Source organism: Spermophilus citellus (genome assembly GCF_964194105.1).
Source record: "Spermophilus citellus genome assembly, chromosome: 10".
In the NCBI taxonomy this organism is placed as follows: Eukaryota; Metazoa; Chordata; class Mammalia; order Rodentia; family Sciuridae; genus Spermophilus; species Spermophilus citellus.
Window position 1 is genome coordinate 106,998,880 of NC_138197.1, and position 14,643 is coordinate 107,013,522.

The 14,643-nt window shown below is 32.7% G+C and overlaps 1 protein-coding gene across 7 annotated transcripts in view; it reads right to left on the reverse strand.

Moving 5' to 3' along the window:
• Positions 1-248: 248 nt before the first annotated feature.
• ATP2B1 (ATPase plasma membrane Ca2+ transporting 1) overlaps positions 249-14,643 on the reverse strand; it is a 105,125-nt gene continuing 90,730 nt past the window's right edge. For 4 of the 7 annotated variants that reach the window (XM_081309480.1, XM_081309482.1, XM_081309479.1 and 1 more), the window contains 7 exons: positions 13,662-13,853; positions 13,227-13,440; positions 12,608-12,819; positions 11,228-11,335; positions 9,150-9,332; positions 8,651-8,764; positions 249-1,271 (listed from right to left, as the gene is read on the reverse strand). In XM_081309480.1, coding sequence (XP_081165606.1) covers positions 960-1,271; positions 8,651-8,764; positions 9,150-9,332; positions 11,228-11,335; positions 12,608-12,819; positions 13,227-13,440; positions 13,662-13,853 — 1,335 coding nt within the window. In that variant the 3' untranslated portion in view covers positions 249-959. Of the gene's footprint in view, positions 1,272-8,610; positions 8,765-9,149; positions 9,333-11,227; positions 11,336-12,607; positions 12,820-13,226; positions 13,441-13,661; positions 13,854-14,643 lie in introns of all 7 variants that reach the window. The other 3 variants (XM_081309483.1, XM_081309485.1, XM_081309484.1) reach the window with 3 other exon arrangements.

Sequence of the window (14,643 nt, forward strand, 5' to 3'; positions counted from 1 at the left end):
GTTCTCTTGTAGTTTGATAGTTTGATTTAATCTGATTTGCCTGAAATAACAAAAGCATTTCAAGCACTCTTTCATTGTGTAGCTGATGTCCTGCATTAAACAATCTACTAAATTCTGAACAAAAGGTTATTAGCAAGTTTTCAAAAATTTTAAAAATTAAACAGTTGTTTCAAAACCATTAAGTAGTAAATGTATTTAAGAAACTAATTAGGACAGATGCCATAACTTCATTAGAACACCACTGCTCATGTTTTTTTTGTTTTGTTTTGGTTTTTTTTAAACAAAGCATTAGTGTTATCTATTTGGCTATTAGTATTAGCAATTTATCTACAATATTTAACAAGGTAAATTGTAGGCAAAAATTTAGTACAGTTTCAATAGAAACACCCCCCCCCTTTTTTTTCCTGAAAATACAGCAGTATTTGAAGGACTAATTTTTCTCTGCATCAGTTATAATGAAGCTTCCCATCTATGAACAGGAACAAAAAAAGTATCTACAAACCTTGTAAACAGATCTGTATCATTTATAAACATAAATAATCCAAATTATTAACAGCCAACAGCAGAAATTAAAGTATCAATTCAATGATCCAGGGCTCTTCGTCTGGCCCAGCTTTACTCCTCCCTCTCTCCCATCAAGGACTAAGATAAACTAAAGTTCTGCTAATACACTGTTCAGGACCATTCTTGGGTACTACTGATGATCCACGGGTCACTTATACTGAGTTACTGTTTATCTGTCAGTTCATTTCTCCCACCCCCCAAAAAGCACCCTCAGTCTGGCAGAAAGCTTTGCTTTTTTTTTTTTTTTTAAAAAAATAAATCTACATTCGTACAAGTGTGTCTTCTGTTGAAGTCCAAAGACAAGAATACTATCTTGTCCGTCACAATATGTGAAAAGACCCAGTTTCAATTTGTTTCTTTACAATGCAGCTAGTGTGTTAACATTCAGCTTACAATCAGAGTGATGTTTCCAAACTATGTAGTGGGCTTCCTGGGGATGAAGAGGTAGCAGACTTGTTCATTTCTATTGTAAGGTGAATTCCGCTGTCAACAGCATTGTTATTTTTGTTGGGAGAGGGTGGAGGGCTGGAGTTACGTTTTGTAGGAGCATCATCTTCAGCATCAGTGTCATCAATAAGGGGTATATGAGGCTCTGAATCTTCTATCCTAAACTCAGGATGTGTCATAAAGTTGTGAATCGAACTTCTTGATTCTGGTTTTTCTAACCCTTCATATAAAGAACTACGAAATGCATTCACCACTCGAATCTGTAAATATCAGAAAACACAGAAAAATGTCAGTATATAATCAACTTAACTTAAATTGGTTCATTTTTATGAGTTTGAATCCACAAACAGCTAGGTATGAGTGAATCATATTTGCATGTAATGCAGTGGAACTTGCAATACACTGTAAAAAAATGAATATTTTAGTAGGACACTACAGAACAACAAAACCACATACTCTACGAATTTAAGAAGTATAGATTCAAAGTAATACTAAGAAAATCTCATTGTCACTGGCTAAAAATTTAATAGCCATTTTATAGGATTTTTTTCCCTAAAGAAAACAAACAAAAACAAACAAAACAAAACTTAACCATACACAAGCTTAGCCGACTTTTTAAAAACTAAAAATAATGTATATTTGAAAACAATTCAAATAAGTTAAAGTCAAGCACAAAGGGTTACTATTTGTCATGCTAGGAATCAGGGTGTCACCGACTATGAAAAGCCAAGCAAATAGAAGCTGAATGCCACATGAACTCACATCTACCCACCACTCCCTGAATCACAAAATAAAAATACAGACAAAACCCAAGTAAATGTCTACAAAATGCCATTAAACAGCTATAAATATTTGAGTATATGCCATTTTTTTTTTTTACAAAGTGTTAAGGGGTTTTCTCTATCATAGATTACAACTTAATCACTATATTCTCCAGAAGGAATAGATTTTCAAAATGAAAATTTAAAAATCCAATGGAAGTCTGTGAAAAATATCCCAAAGAGAATACATAAAGTTTCAAAGTTTTCTAGTACTTTTACTCTAAAACATAAAGTCAAACAGATGTGTTTCTGTTTAGATTAGAAGTCTGTTATATAAAGGAAAAGAGGCTAATGGTCAATTAAACTAAAAAATATTACCCCAATGTGGACATCAGGTCTCATTAACCCAGTGTCATGCATATTTAGGGAGAAAAGATAAAATCTATTATATATCAATTTAAATACATTGTTTTGGTTTCAATTCTAATGAAGCATTTAATAATGAAGACATCATCTATTAATAATGCTAAAGGAGGTAACTATCACTTATGGTGCCATAAGATACGATCATCAAAATCATAAGACAATGATAATGAATAAATTAATAAAGTTCTTCAAATGGACATCTGAATATATATTAAAATATGTCTAGTTTAGGGCCATGTGTCCATTTCCAATTATTACTTATCTCTCCTCAAATCTATCTTTCTTGCTAAACAGGTTACAGCTCTGCCAGTTACTAGTTGAGGAACACTAATCAAATGGGTTTTTTCCACTATAAAATGGGAAATAACAATGGTACCCATACCTTATGGGGTTGTTACAGGAGATTAAGTTAGTATACTATAGACTTAGAAAAGTGTTAGCCCATGTTAGTATCAACCCAGTGCTTCTCAAACTTTAATGTGCGGATGAGCTAGCTGGGGATCTTGTTAAAATGCAGATTTGGATACAGCAGGGGCTTGAGATCCTGCATTTCTAACAACCTTCCGGGTGATGCTGATGCTGCTGAACCATGATTTACACATGAAGCAGCAAGTATTTAGTATATATTATCTTGTTATTTTATTACATATTATAATTCTAGTCCATTCATATTTATACATTAGTTCCTTAATTTGACAGACTAATAATAACAAATACATTGTCAATTTATTGCTCTGTTCCCTTTACTTTTTACTAAAATGTAACGTTTAACATAAGGAATAAGACAATGCTTGCTAAATATACTGTCGTAACCATTTACTTAATGTTAATTGTGCACTCTTGGAATTTACATTTTAATACATGCAAACATTCAACAAATATCCTGACTGTTCTAGTACTAAACCATAAAGTTTTAAAAGCAAAGAGACAGCTTCAGAAGAAAAATTGGTTGGTGTCAAAGCCAGCAGGCACAAGAGAGAATAGAAACTGGAGGATCAGCCAGCAAATTTGATGGGTGGCTAGAACTGTTCAAGGGGACTAGGATATCTGCAATTTGGACTAGGTTGCTGGTACTGCTGTTAATGGTGTCAAAGTTTTCTGTGAATTTTTTTGTTTACTTTTAAATCAAAATAGGTATAAAAACAAACAGTGAAGGGTCAAAGAGGAAATAGATTGATTTTTTGAATATATTTAATTTGGAAAATAGAGCTCATAAGAAAGGTATGGGAGTAAGACAGATGTCTGTGAGTTCCCAAAGCTCTAAGAGGGGCAGAGTATAGCCTGCGAGTGAGGATAGCAGATGTATATATACACACAATCACACACGTATCTATAGCAGGTGAAATCAGCGAAGTCCTTTTTACCCAAGCTTGGTAAATTTTTCTTACTCAGAAAGAAATTACTGAAAGGATATTAGAGATATTTTATTCTAACCACTTTATAAATATAATAAAACTGAGCAACTTGTCAAGTCAAGTCACTCTTAGTGCCAGAGATTCTTAGAACCTAGGCTTCTGAACTCCCAATTCCAGAATCCTTGGAAGTCAATAAAAGACAAAACAGAAGACATTCACTTTATCACTAACTAGGAAAAAAAAATTTCATAAGATTAAAGTTAATGCTTCCTTCTTTCTTCTACTTTACGTAAGCCACAGAACTGTGGTTAGTAACCAGTAGAAGAACAGCTCACCAGTGTTCCAAAAAAAAAAAAAAAAAAACCAAAACCAAAAACCAAAGAACAAATCTCGAAGGACAGTCTCACAGGAAATACATACAACAAAATCTAGATTATAAAATATATGAATAAAACACCCCTGATCTAAGGCTTAACCCTGAGCACTCTCTCTGGTTCAGATCTTAAATGTCCCCAAAGACTCATGTATTAAAGGTTTGGTCCCTATGATGGTGCCATGGGATGGTGTTGGAACCTTTGAAGGGTGGGGCCCTGTAGAAGGTCCTTAGGTCACTGGGGGTGTGCCCTCAAGGGATCACGGAATTCTGGCCCTTTCTTTCTTGCTCTCTGGCTCATGATCCATAAGCAGTTTTGAACCACCATTTCCTTCTTGCCATGATATGCTGCCTTGCTACACTCCAAAGCAACATGGCCACTTGATCATATCTCAAAAGCTATGGAACAAAATAAACCTTTTCTTTTTTGATAAATTATCTCAGGTATTTTGTTATAAATAGCAAACTAACATACTGAGCTAAACTTACAATTGCCCTGAACTTTATTATCTTCTTAATACCACAAAGAATCCAGTTTAAGTGGAAACCCAAGACATAACTGTTAATTTCCCATTCTTGACATCTAATTCCTCACTATTTACTATCTTTTAATTCATTTCCCATTTGGTATCTACTGAGACCTACTATGCACAACATAATTATACCCCCTAAGATTATCAAAATTAAAAATTTCAATAACACCTATGTCCAGAAAAATTTTAATAGGAAAAAAAACTGAAGAAAATACCGCATAAAGTACATGATTAAAAAAAAAAACTAAGGTGATTATCATAATCATTAAGTAATTTCACTTTAAGAAATTAAAATCGATTTTCAAGATAAACAATTAACAAATCAAAATTTAATTAACAAATCAAAACCAGGTACTCTAAAAAACCATTTTCCTAAATATCCTCCTCTTTTTTTTAAGTATATTTTTTTAGTTGCAGATGGACATAATACCTTTATTTATTTCTTTTTATGTGGTGCTAAGTACCTCGAATGTACAAGGCAAGTGCTCTAATACTGAGCCACAACCCCAGCCCCTCCTCCTAACTTTTGATAGCAGATAAGGTTAATAATACTGTTGCCCAAAACATGGCATATAAGGAGACAGCTCTAAAATACAGAACTATTTCATTATAAACCAATATGTCTTATTTTTTATAACAGCATGGTCACTTCTGAAATCTGTATTCATCATTATTTTTACTATATGCACTAAAAAACTGCAATGATAAAATAAGGGTTTTTTTGGGGGGAGGGGCAATAAAAAAGAAAATTTTAGGCTGTTTTCCAGAGTTGAATAATTTACATGTTGAATTTTCTCAAAGGAAGACTCACCTCTACTAACTGATGTTTTAATTATCAGAACAGGGGTGGAACCTTTTTTTTTAAGCTACAAAGTCTCTGTTGTTAATTACTCAATTTTGCTCTTACAGTGCAAAACTGCCATAAGGTATACTTTTAAAGGAAAGGGCATGGCTATGCTCTCTCTCTCTCTATATATATAGTTATTTATCCACCCCCCCCCCAAAAAAAAAAAAAAAACAGGAGACAGGACAAATTTAACCCACAGGATGCAGTTGGCTGACCCTTTGCTTAGAAGTACAATTTTTTTTTCTCCTTAATTTCTCCCTTCCAGGAAGATAAGTTATAGATTTAGCAAGAAGGATTCAGTAATGGGAAAAAGGATATTAGAATGTTATAATTTACAAATAAAGAAAAACTACATAACTTTTTCTTTAGAGATTTTATAATGATCTTGCTAATAAATGAGGGGGAAGAAAAGATGATCTCTATGAAGATGTTTCAAGTCTAATATTTGACAAAGCTAAAATGGATTACCATTTCTTCTATTTAGCAAAGAAAGGGCTACAAATAAGAGTAAAAAAAAATTGATGTTTGTAGATATTTCTAAGATTATTCAATATTAGGTCAAAAGCACAGTGAAAATGAAACCTTTCATTAAACATACTAATACTCTTTATTAATTTTATATATTGGCTGGTATCCTATACCACCAAAGACTATGCTTCTCAGGCAAAGCTTCAAAGAAATTTAAAAGAACAGCAATATAATTACTGCAATAGTGTATAATGATAATTACTGGCAGGATATGATCTAGTCACTGAGTACTTCCTCATGTCCTGAGAACACAGGATATAGAATAAAGAAGTAAACATCTCAAAACTTGTGAAGTAACAGCCACAAGCCTCCTTTTGCCACTTTCTGAAGTGTATTTCTACTTCCCTAAAATATAACACCAGATGGGTCCAACAACTCAGATGTTTCAAATACAGCTGTGCATCAGAAAACAGCCTGGGGCAGATGTGTGCATGTGTGTCTTAAAACAAAGTTTGTAACTGATCTGATATTTAACATAAAGCCTGGAACACAATCAGACTGAGAACTATAGTCACTATAGTATACCTATGATCATGTGACACCCTTCCAAACTAGAAAATAAATTAAAAATAATTCAGCAAAATATTGCTGAAATAAAAATGAATACCCAACACCCATGAGATAAACTTGTCAAAAAATTTAACATGCAGCTAATCATAATCAGTAGGAAATAAATCACATTGTTGTTGATGATCTTTTCTTGGATCATACATCAAAACAGCTATAAAGGACACTTTGGCAAAAACTGAAAAAATCTAAATATAGACTATATATTTGGTAATAGGAATCAGTGTTACATTTCCTGAATATAGTATTATTGTTTGCAAGACTTCTTAAGAGGTATATGCTAAAGTATTTAGGGATGAAATGTCAAATATGCCATTTTCAAGTGGTCTAAAGAGATTATTAATATATAGACAAGGTAAATGTCATATTAAGATGTGGTAAATTCAGGTGAGATGTACTCATGTATTAATCTTTCAACTTTAAAATTTTTCAAATTTAAGATTTTGGGGAAAGGAGGTCTTTCAGTACAGCCTTAGTTTGCTGCTTCTTGTGATACACAGATGTTCATATTCGACTTCAGCTTCATCAGTTTTCTATAGTTTATCATTTTTTTTATTACTAAACTATTGCCACAGAGGCCTGCTTTTCTCAATTAGCAAAATTTACCAAGGAGCAACTTGGGAGTCATTTCCTTCAGGTAATTCTTTCTGATTTCCCAGGGTAAATTAAGGATCCTGCTATAATATTCTGTAGGTCATTGCCATGTAGGAACTTTCAACTTCTTGCTTGTTCTCTCACTAGACTGCACATTCTGGAGGTTTTAAAATAGCCCTGACATATGGTAGGTCTTCCACAGAGGTTTGTGAGGCATTTACCATTTAGGGCTGCATCATGAGAAGCCAAAGATAGTATGAATTCTACATCTGACTGACAATGTACAAGTGTAATGCCAGGCAATTTACATTTGCCATTTCATTCAGGTAGGTAATTTTTAAAAGGAAGACTCCTATCTGTCCATGTAAATGTTACATCCTAATGTTACAAGGTCAGTTTGTTTTTAGGGAACTTGCCTGCTTTTTGTTTTACACCATTTTATAGTTATAAGCAAGTCATTTAATCTCTAAGTTAGTGTTCACACCTGTAAAATGAGGACAGTTCTGGTTCTACCTGTTCTATAACATTGTTAAAAATGTCAAATAAAAATTACTTAAGCTAATAGGCAATAGGTAAACAGTCTGTGCTGCTTTCTCCCTAGATTCACTCTATGTCCAGCTCACCCAAGACTCCTCTAGTTCTTCTCTGGCTGGAGACCAAACGAAAAAGGTAGGTCTCTGCCCAAAATATAAGTCTAACCCTAAGAATTCTGGCAATTGTAGGAGTGGAATTTGGTATATATTTTTATTGCCTCCAATATACTGAAAACAACTGTGAAATCAGAAGACTCCAATTTACAATAGGGTCATATAAGGTTAAAAAGGAGTTTGCCATTTACTAAAAACCTAATAGAAAATATGTTATTCAATTAGTGACATTATAACATGAATATATTGTTATATTATTGAAATATTGGTTCAATAATCAATCAATATATTTTTCCTGCTTAGAAAACAATAGAAATTTCTTACCTTTGATGTCAAACTAAATTGATTATGCAAATGGGAAAACCCCCCAAACTAACCATAAATACCATAAAAGTTTATATAGGTACTCTCTCTTAAAAAAAAACAAAGTAAGATAGACAAAGTTCAAATTAAGAAGACAAACAATTGACTATATATACTTTTTTATATAGAACTTTTCTAAGGCTACTAATTTACTTTCCAAACTGGACAAGATAAAGCTGAAATACTAAATTCATATTTTATTTTTACAAATGCAATTTCCTGGTTCTGTTAGCTCAGTTTCAAATAACATGCTTCTGGGAACCATGCATATGAACACGTTTAAAGGCATATACTCAAAAATTTATAGTAGTTTCACAAATTCTAAGCTATAATTTTATTCCCCATATTAACTGTAAGAGTTAGCATAGAGACAAGCTCACAGAATTCATAGCTAATCTTTGGTTGCAATTGTTCCACCTGTTATCTAGCCCTCTAAGAAATAAAACAACAACAACGACAACACTTTGAGGTCTCAATCCACTTTACGAAAAGAAAGCTTTATGAAAAGCCTGAACAATGAATTTAAACATTAAGGAGAAAATGAGAAACGTTAGGTGTGTGAAATAGGAAATGTTAATTTCATGCACTTAGGAACACACACTCACACCCCACAGTAGTAGAAGCAGTAGAAGAGGAAAACACTACATGTGTAGGGGTAGAAATATTTGTTACATCATGATGCTGGCTGGCGATGGAGGGTTGCCGCCTTAGAGCCCCCTGAATGGAACTTCCACTCTGGAAAGCATTCACTACATCCATCTGCAAGGAATCAGAGATTGTGACAGCTTGCTCAGCAAGAGAGAGAGAGAACAAGAGAAAGGACCATTCCATCTATCAACATATAAAAAAGTAAAGAAAAAGGCACTTTTTACAGAGCAAATAGGCAAGAATAGCATTTTGAGATGAAGGGGGTGGTAAAAAAAAAAAAGCTAGGAAAAAAGGAGCTTAGGGGCATATAAGACACATTCTTTCATGATCAGTTAAAAGTTTCATTCATTCCAGCCACTAGTAGTATTTTTTCAAAAGAATAAATTTTGTTGGTTGGGAAGGCTAGAAAGAAAGTTTAGGAACACACGTGAACCTCCTCCCCAGGTCAGAAAGCCCTTCTCCCATCATCTCTCCTACCTCTCTACCAGGCCCATACCTGTGTTTGGATTCTGTTCAGACCTCTAAACCATAAGATCTGGCCACGCCGCAACTCCCTTTCAGCGTGATCAATCTCTTCAACGTCCTCTGCTAATTCCTCCTCAGGTATTTCTTCCTTTTGTGTTCCATGACCAGCTTCTTTTAGGAATTTTAAACGACTAGTTGGAATTGTTGAAATAAGCTACAACACAGGGGAAAGAACTTAGAAATATATCATATTGAGTACAGTTAAAATGAGCAACTTTATACAAAAGGTTATAAAAATTGCAAGAGTATCCACCTATCTTCACCAAGGAAGCAATGAGATCCTGTTGACCAGACTTTCTCTCCCAGAACAAAGAATAGTCTTCTTTTAGTTACACAAAAGATTTAAGTTTGAAGCACAAAAGTTTTCCTGAATAGGAATTCACCTGATTACATTTTTTATACATTGACTTGAATATTTACAACAGTATATTATATAATCATGCTCTAATATACATATGTTTACTTAAATTCCTATTAACTATATTTACTCCAAATAAAAGGAAAATGCAGGTGGTCTTACTGGATGTAAAACAAGCTTTTATGTTTCATAAGCGCTATAAAAATTCATGAGAAAAACATATTAGAAATTAGAAAGTCATCAGTTATACTAAAAACAGTTTTAATACGTGTATTTATTTTTATGTAAAATGCAACTATTTAAAATAAATTAACACTGATAATGAAGTTAACACTATAATGACACCAAATAGAAACAGATGCCTAAGAAAACATAAAGGATATAAAAACACCGAGTATGTATTAGCTTGTAAGTGTAAAGAACCATTCCTAGTGAAAGTTTATCAGAGAGAAATAAGCATTGAGTCATACAGAACCAACTCATTTTACTGAGGTGAAACAGGCTCAAAGATACTTGAAGTAACTTGTTCATGGAGTGCTAAGACTCCAGGTCTCCTGGCCACCAAAACCAGTGTTCTTTCTACCATCACGCACTTAAAATCAACAGACAAGATAATTTTAATCCTGCTGGGTATGTATGCTGTATTGCATTTCCACTTCCTGAATTTGGCCAGAACTTTGGAAGTTGTGGGGTTTTATTCTGCCTAGCAGAGAATACTATGAAATAATTAGAATGGTAAATCAAGAAAGAAATGTGGAACAAGCAGGGATCCCATTTAAAAGAAGATCTCTAATAATGAGGTCTTCAAAATGTATAAAAAACCTCAAAATCTAAAACACAAGAGCAAGATTAGATAAAAGACACAAGACTGAGCAAAGTTTAAGGAAAACCTGAAAGTTTGGTTTGACTTACATAATGACAATAAAATGAGCTTTATATAAGTTATATATCATAATTTACTAACCTGAATTTATGAAAATGATAGTATAGACTCTCTATCAGCTAGTTTTATACTAATGATAATGGGTTACAGTGGACAATTACAGAGTATTACTACTCATCTTTAAAAATAATGACATGCATTTGCAAGGAAGTTGAAAATAATAAAGATGAGGTTTATCTTATTTTTCAGAAATTAGTATTTTATAAATATACTATTAAGATTATTCAATTCAAATACTCTAAAATGACATTTTGTGGCCTTGCTGTCCAGATACCATAATTTTTATGGAAATGTTCTCTAAATTAAACCCCAAGTTTTCCAATGTCACATCCTAGAATAAATTACACAGCAAAAATAATGAAGTAAGTATATTTTATTTTCACATTTGTGTAAAAATTTTAACCTGAAAATGTAAAAATAGGTGATAGAGTAAAGATACAGATATAAGCATCCTAACCAGTTATAAATACATTATCTTTAATAACTACTGAAAAACTTGTTCTAAAGAAGCTAAAAATAAACATAATAAACAATAGGCATAATAAACATTTGTACTGGAACAAATACTATGTAAAACAAAACAAAACAAAAAAACCTTAAGTTCCTTTTCTTTTTTTCTCCCCAGAATTCCTTTTTTTTTTTTGATCCAAATGGTCACTATTTAGAACAATTAGCAAAACTGATTAAAGAAAATATACAGTAAAAATTTAAAAAAAAATTCAGTTTTAACGAAAAATGAAATTTTTACCTGGCCCCAGAGTAATGTCCCCATTCCTAGGAATATTGACCATAGCCACTGTTCTACTGAAAGTTCTGAACAACTGAAAGGTTTTCCACCAAACTGCACAATTATTATCTGAAGGAATAATCAAGAGTTAAGTTTATTTAAATCTTTTAAATTTTAAAATCCACATTCTTAAAAAAAAAACAACTTTATATCCTCTAAAACACAAGGTGAACAACCATTATTATATTAGTCACATCTGTAAATAAAACAACTGAAATAAAAACCTCTGCCCAAATTTCAAATGCATGCATTTTTCACGCTTAAATTACACTTCTAAAAATTAAAAAAAAATTTATGGTTAAGAAGTATAACTTTATAATGTTTCTAATATAACAACAAGTAACAACATTTCCTTGTATTTTATCCACAAAAGATGGTAAATATTTTTGTGAAAAAGAACTACAGAAAAGCTGACAAAATATGCAACCCCATTTTTCCTTCTACAGAGCTGTTTCATTTCTGGTTAACTAACATTTAGATGTTAGAATAAATATAAATGGACTGTAGAGAAGAAAAGCAACTTGTAAAGTTGTATGAAACATGGGCCAGCCAAAGTGGTATACCCTTAGACATCTACTCTCCTTTCAAAGTAAAGTCCGTAAATACACATAAATAAAATTCATAATTCTTCTCTCCTTATTCTAAATGTCCTAAAGTAATATATACGGGAATATTAAAGATCAAGTAACAAAATATTCGTTCTTCTGTGAGTTTGACAAGCTTTTCCTTGGCAATTAAGCAGATGTCAAATATTGAAATTAAAAAGAATAATTTCAGTAGATAACAGTAGTTAACATTGAAAATTTCTTGAAAATAGTAAAATTCCATTCTGTTAATGCCACCATATTTTAAAGTCAAGATTATTTGAACACTTACACAGATAGTGTCCCAAGTTTTGTTAGTAGTCCACTCTAAGATTATAAGGATTTTGACAGTAAAGTCTAGATTTTCAGAGATAAAACTGAAATAATTTTCTTTTGTAAACCAAGACAATAATGTGAAAAAGACCAACATTTACTTTTATACAGTATTCTTAATTTTTAAATTTTTTTAATATAATAAGGGATGTAAAAAGGAGGATATTAAGATGCTGGGGACTTTTTCATTTGAGAGTTGGAAAAAATAAAATCATTTATCTAGACTCTGACTTCTAAGAACAAGAGACCAAGTTTCCACATTTTATTGTACATCTTAGATAAACACGAAAACTACAGGCATCATCAGGCAATATATAGAAGAACCACACACACATCTGAAATTATGTTCTACAACAAGGTAACTGTTTGCTGACTATCTCCCATGTAATAATCAGTTTTGAAACCATATTTTCTAATTACCCACCTGTACCACAAAAGTGCCTAAAACAATTGTGCAGAAGATGGCATTATTAAAGATTCCTTCAAACACATTTCTTTCACCATGAATTTTCCGGGCATTTATTTCATTGAAAAGTTGCATCAGCACAAAGGTATTAAAAACAATAGTATAATGTTCCGAAGGTGGAGCATGCAAAGGAGCATTTCTTCCACTATCAATATCAAAAAACTTTTCTCCTGAAAGAATGAAAAATTTTTTTGTAATTACCATACAAAATCATAACATGTCAAGGAATTATGCAATAATACAAATTAGCCAGACTCTTTATTTGACCTGGAATGACAACTATTCTGTTTTATAGATGAGGACACTGAAGCCCCCAAACTATGCTGACATGCCAAGTTCAGACACATAAGTGGCAAAGCCAGGATAATAATGATGAAGATTCTTTGTCCCTCCCTACCCGGCATCACACTACCTCCCAAAATTTACCAAGCACTCCCTGCTGAGAAATTAAAGATAAACAGGGAGTCAGGAACAGAACTCAAACTCAAAAAAATTTTTAACACTAAAACATGTTGAATGTTATTAACATGGATTCGAAAAAATTAACTGAAGCTTAATTAAGACACTGAATCCTTACCAGCAAATAAGAGTGTAAAAACTACTACAAGTTGATAGAATGCATGACCCAAAATATTCTTCATCATTGTGCGTGAGATGAGAGGCTTATTTCTACCATAAGGTTTCCGAAGCAAGAGGGATTCAGTGGGTGGTTCCGTTGCCAGAGCCAAGGAAGCAAGTGTATCCATTATGAGGTTTACCCACAGCATCTGCACAGCCTTAAGCGGTGAATCCTAGAAAAGATATGTTTCCTAATAGACATTCACAACTGTTTAGGGACTCAGAAATTCTCAGGAAGCCTTTAGGATTTAAAAACTTATGGAACAGAATAGGATCACATTTTTTATGATAATTAACCTAAATATTAAGTTTCAGCTTATTTAAATACTTAAGTACTTTAAAAAAGTTTTTTGCTTTAAAATAAGCAAGTTTTAATAAATAAATCATCACCTACTTGAGTAATACAAGCTCCCGTGAAAGCAACAATGACTGCTACTACATTAACAGTAAGTTGGAACTGAAGGAATTTTGAGATGCTGTCATAGACATTTCGTCCCCACATAACTGCCTTAACAATGCTTGTAAAGTTGTCATCTGTGAGAATAATATCAGATGCTTCTTTAGCTACGTCAGTTCCAGCAATACCCTGTTTAAGAAAAAAAAATGTGTTAATTAGATTAATTATTTAGAATATAATTCTTATATACTCAAATGAGTAGTATAAAATAAATAAAAATTTGCCATTATACTTAACAGTGACTTAAGAGTCAGGCTAGAGGAAGGTGTTATGTCTGGCTTAGCAGAAATCAAACAAACAGGGAAGTATGGAAAATAAAATTCAAAGTAAGGTTAAAAACAGAAGAATGAACAAAGGCAGTACCCAAGTTCCTTCCAAAGACTGAATGAAAAAGTATATTAAAAAAATAATAATAACCAATGAAGACAAAATTAGAGGGATACAAGATTTTGCCAAAAAAACCCTTACAGACTGGAGGACTGGAGTTGTGGCTCAGTGGTACAGTGCCTGTCTAGCATGTGTGAGGCACTGGGTTTGATTCTCAGCACCAAATATAAATAAAGAAAATAAAGGTTCATCAGCAACGAATAAAATATTAAAAAAAAACACCTTACAGACTGAAAATGGATAAACAAATGGTAAATAACTCAGCAGACTCAAGAAAGCTGAATCTGAAGCCAATGGTAGGGACAGCAGAAAAGCAGTCCTGTTTCTGATAGTATGAAATCTTTCTATCAGGCTCAGGAAGTACCAGGTTGCACTTGTAGGGGTAAAGGCAGGAATGAAAATAGAGAATCTCTTTAAATATCTACTGAAGAAGCACTCAACTTCTAATAGTAACAACGTTGTCAACAGCAGAAAGGGATATGTTAATATACTGCATATTAATAAAAATGAACTACAGCTAAATACGTAGATA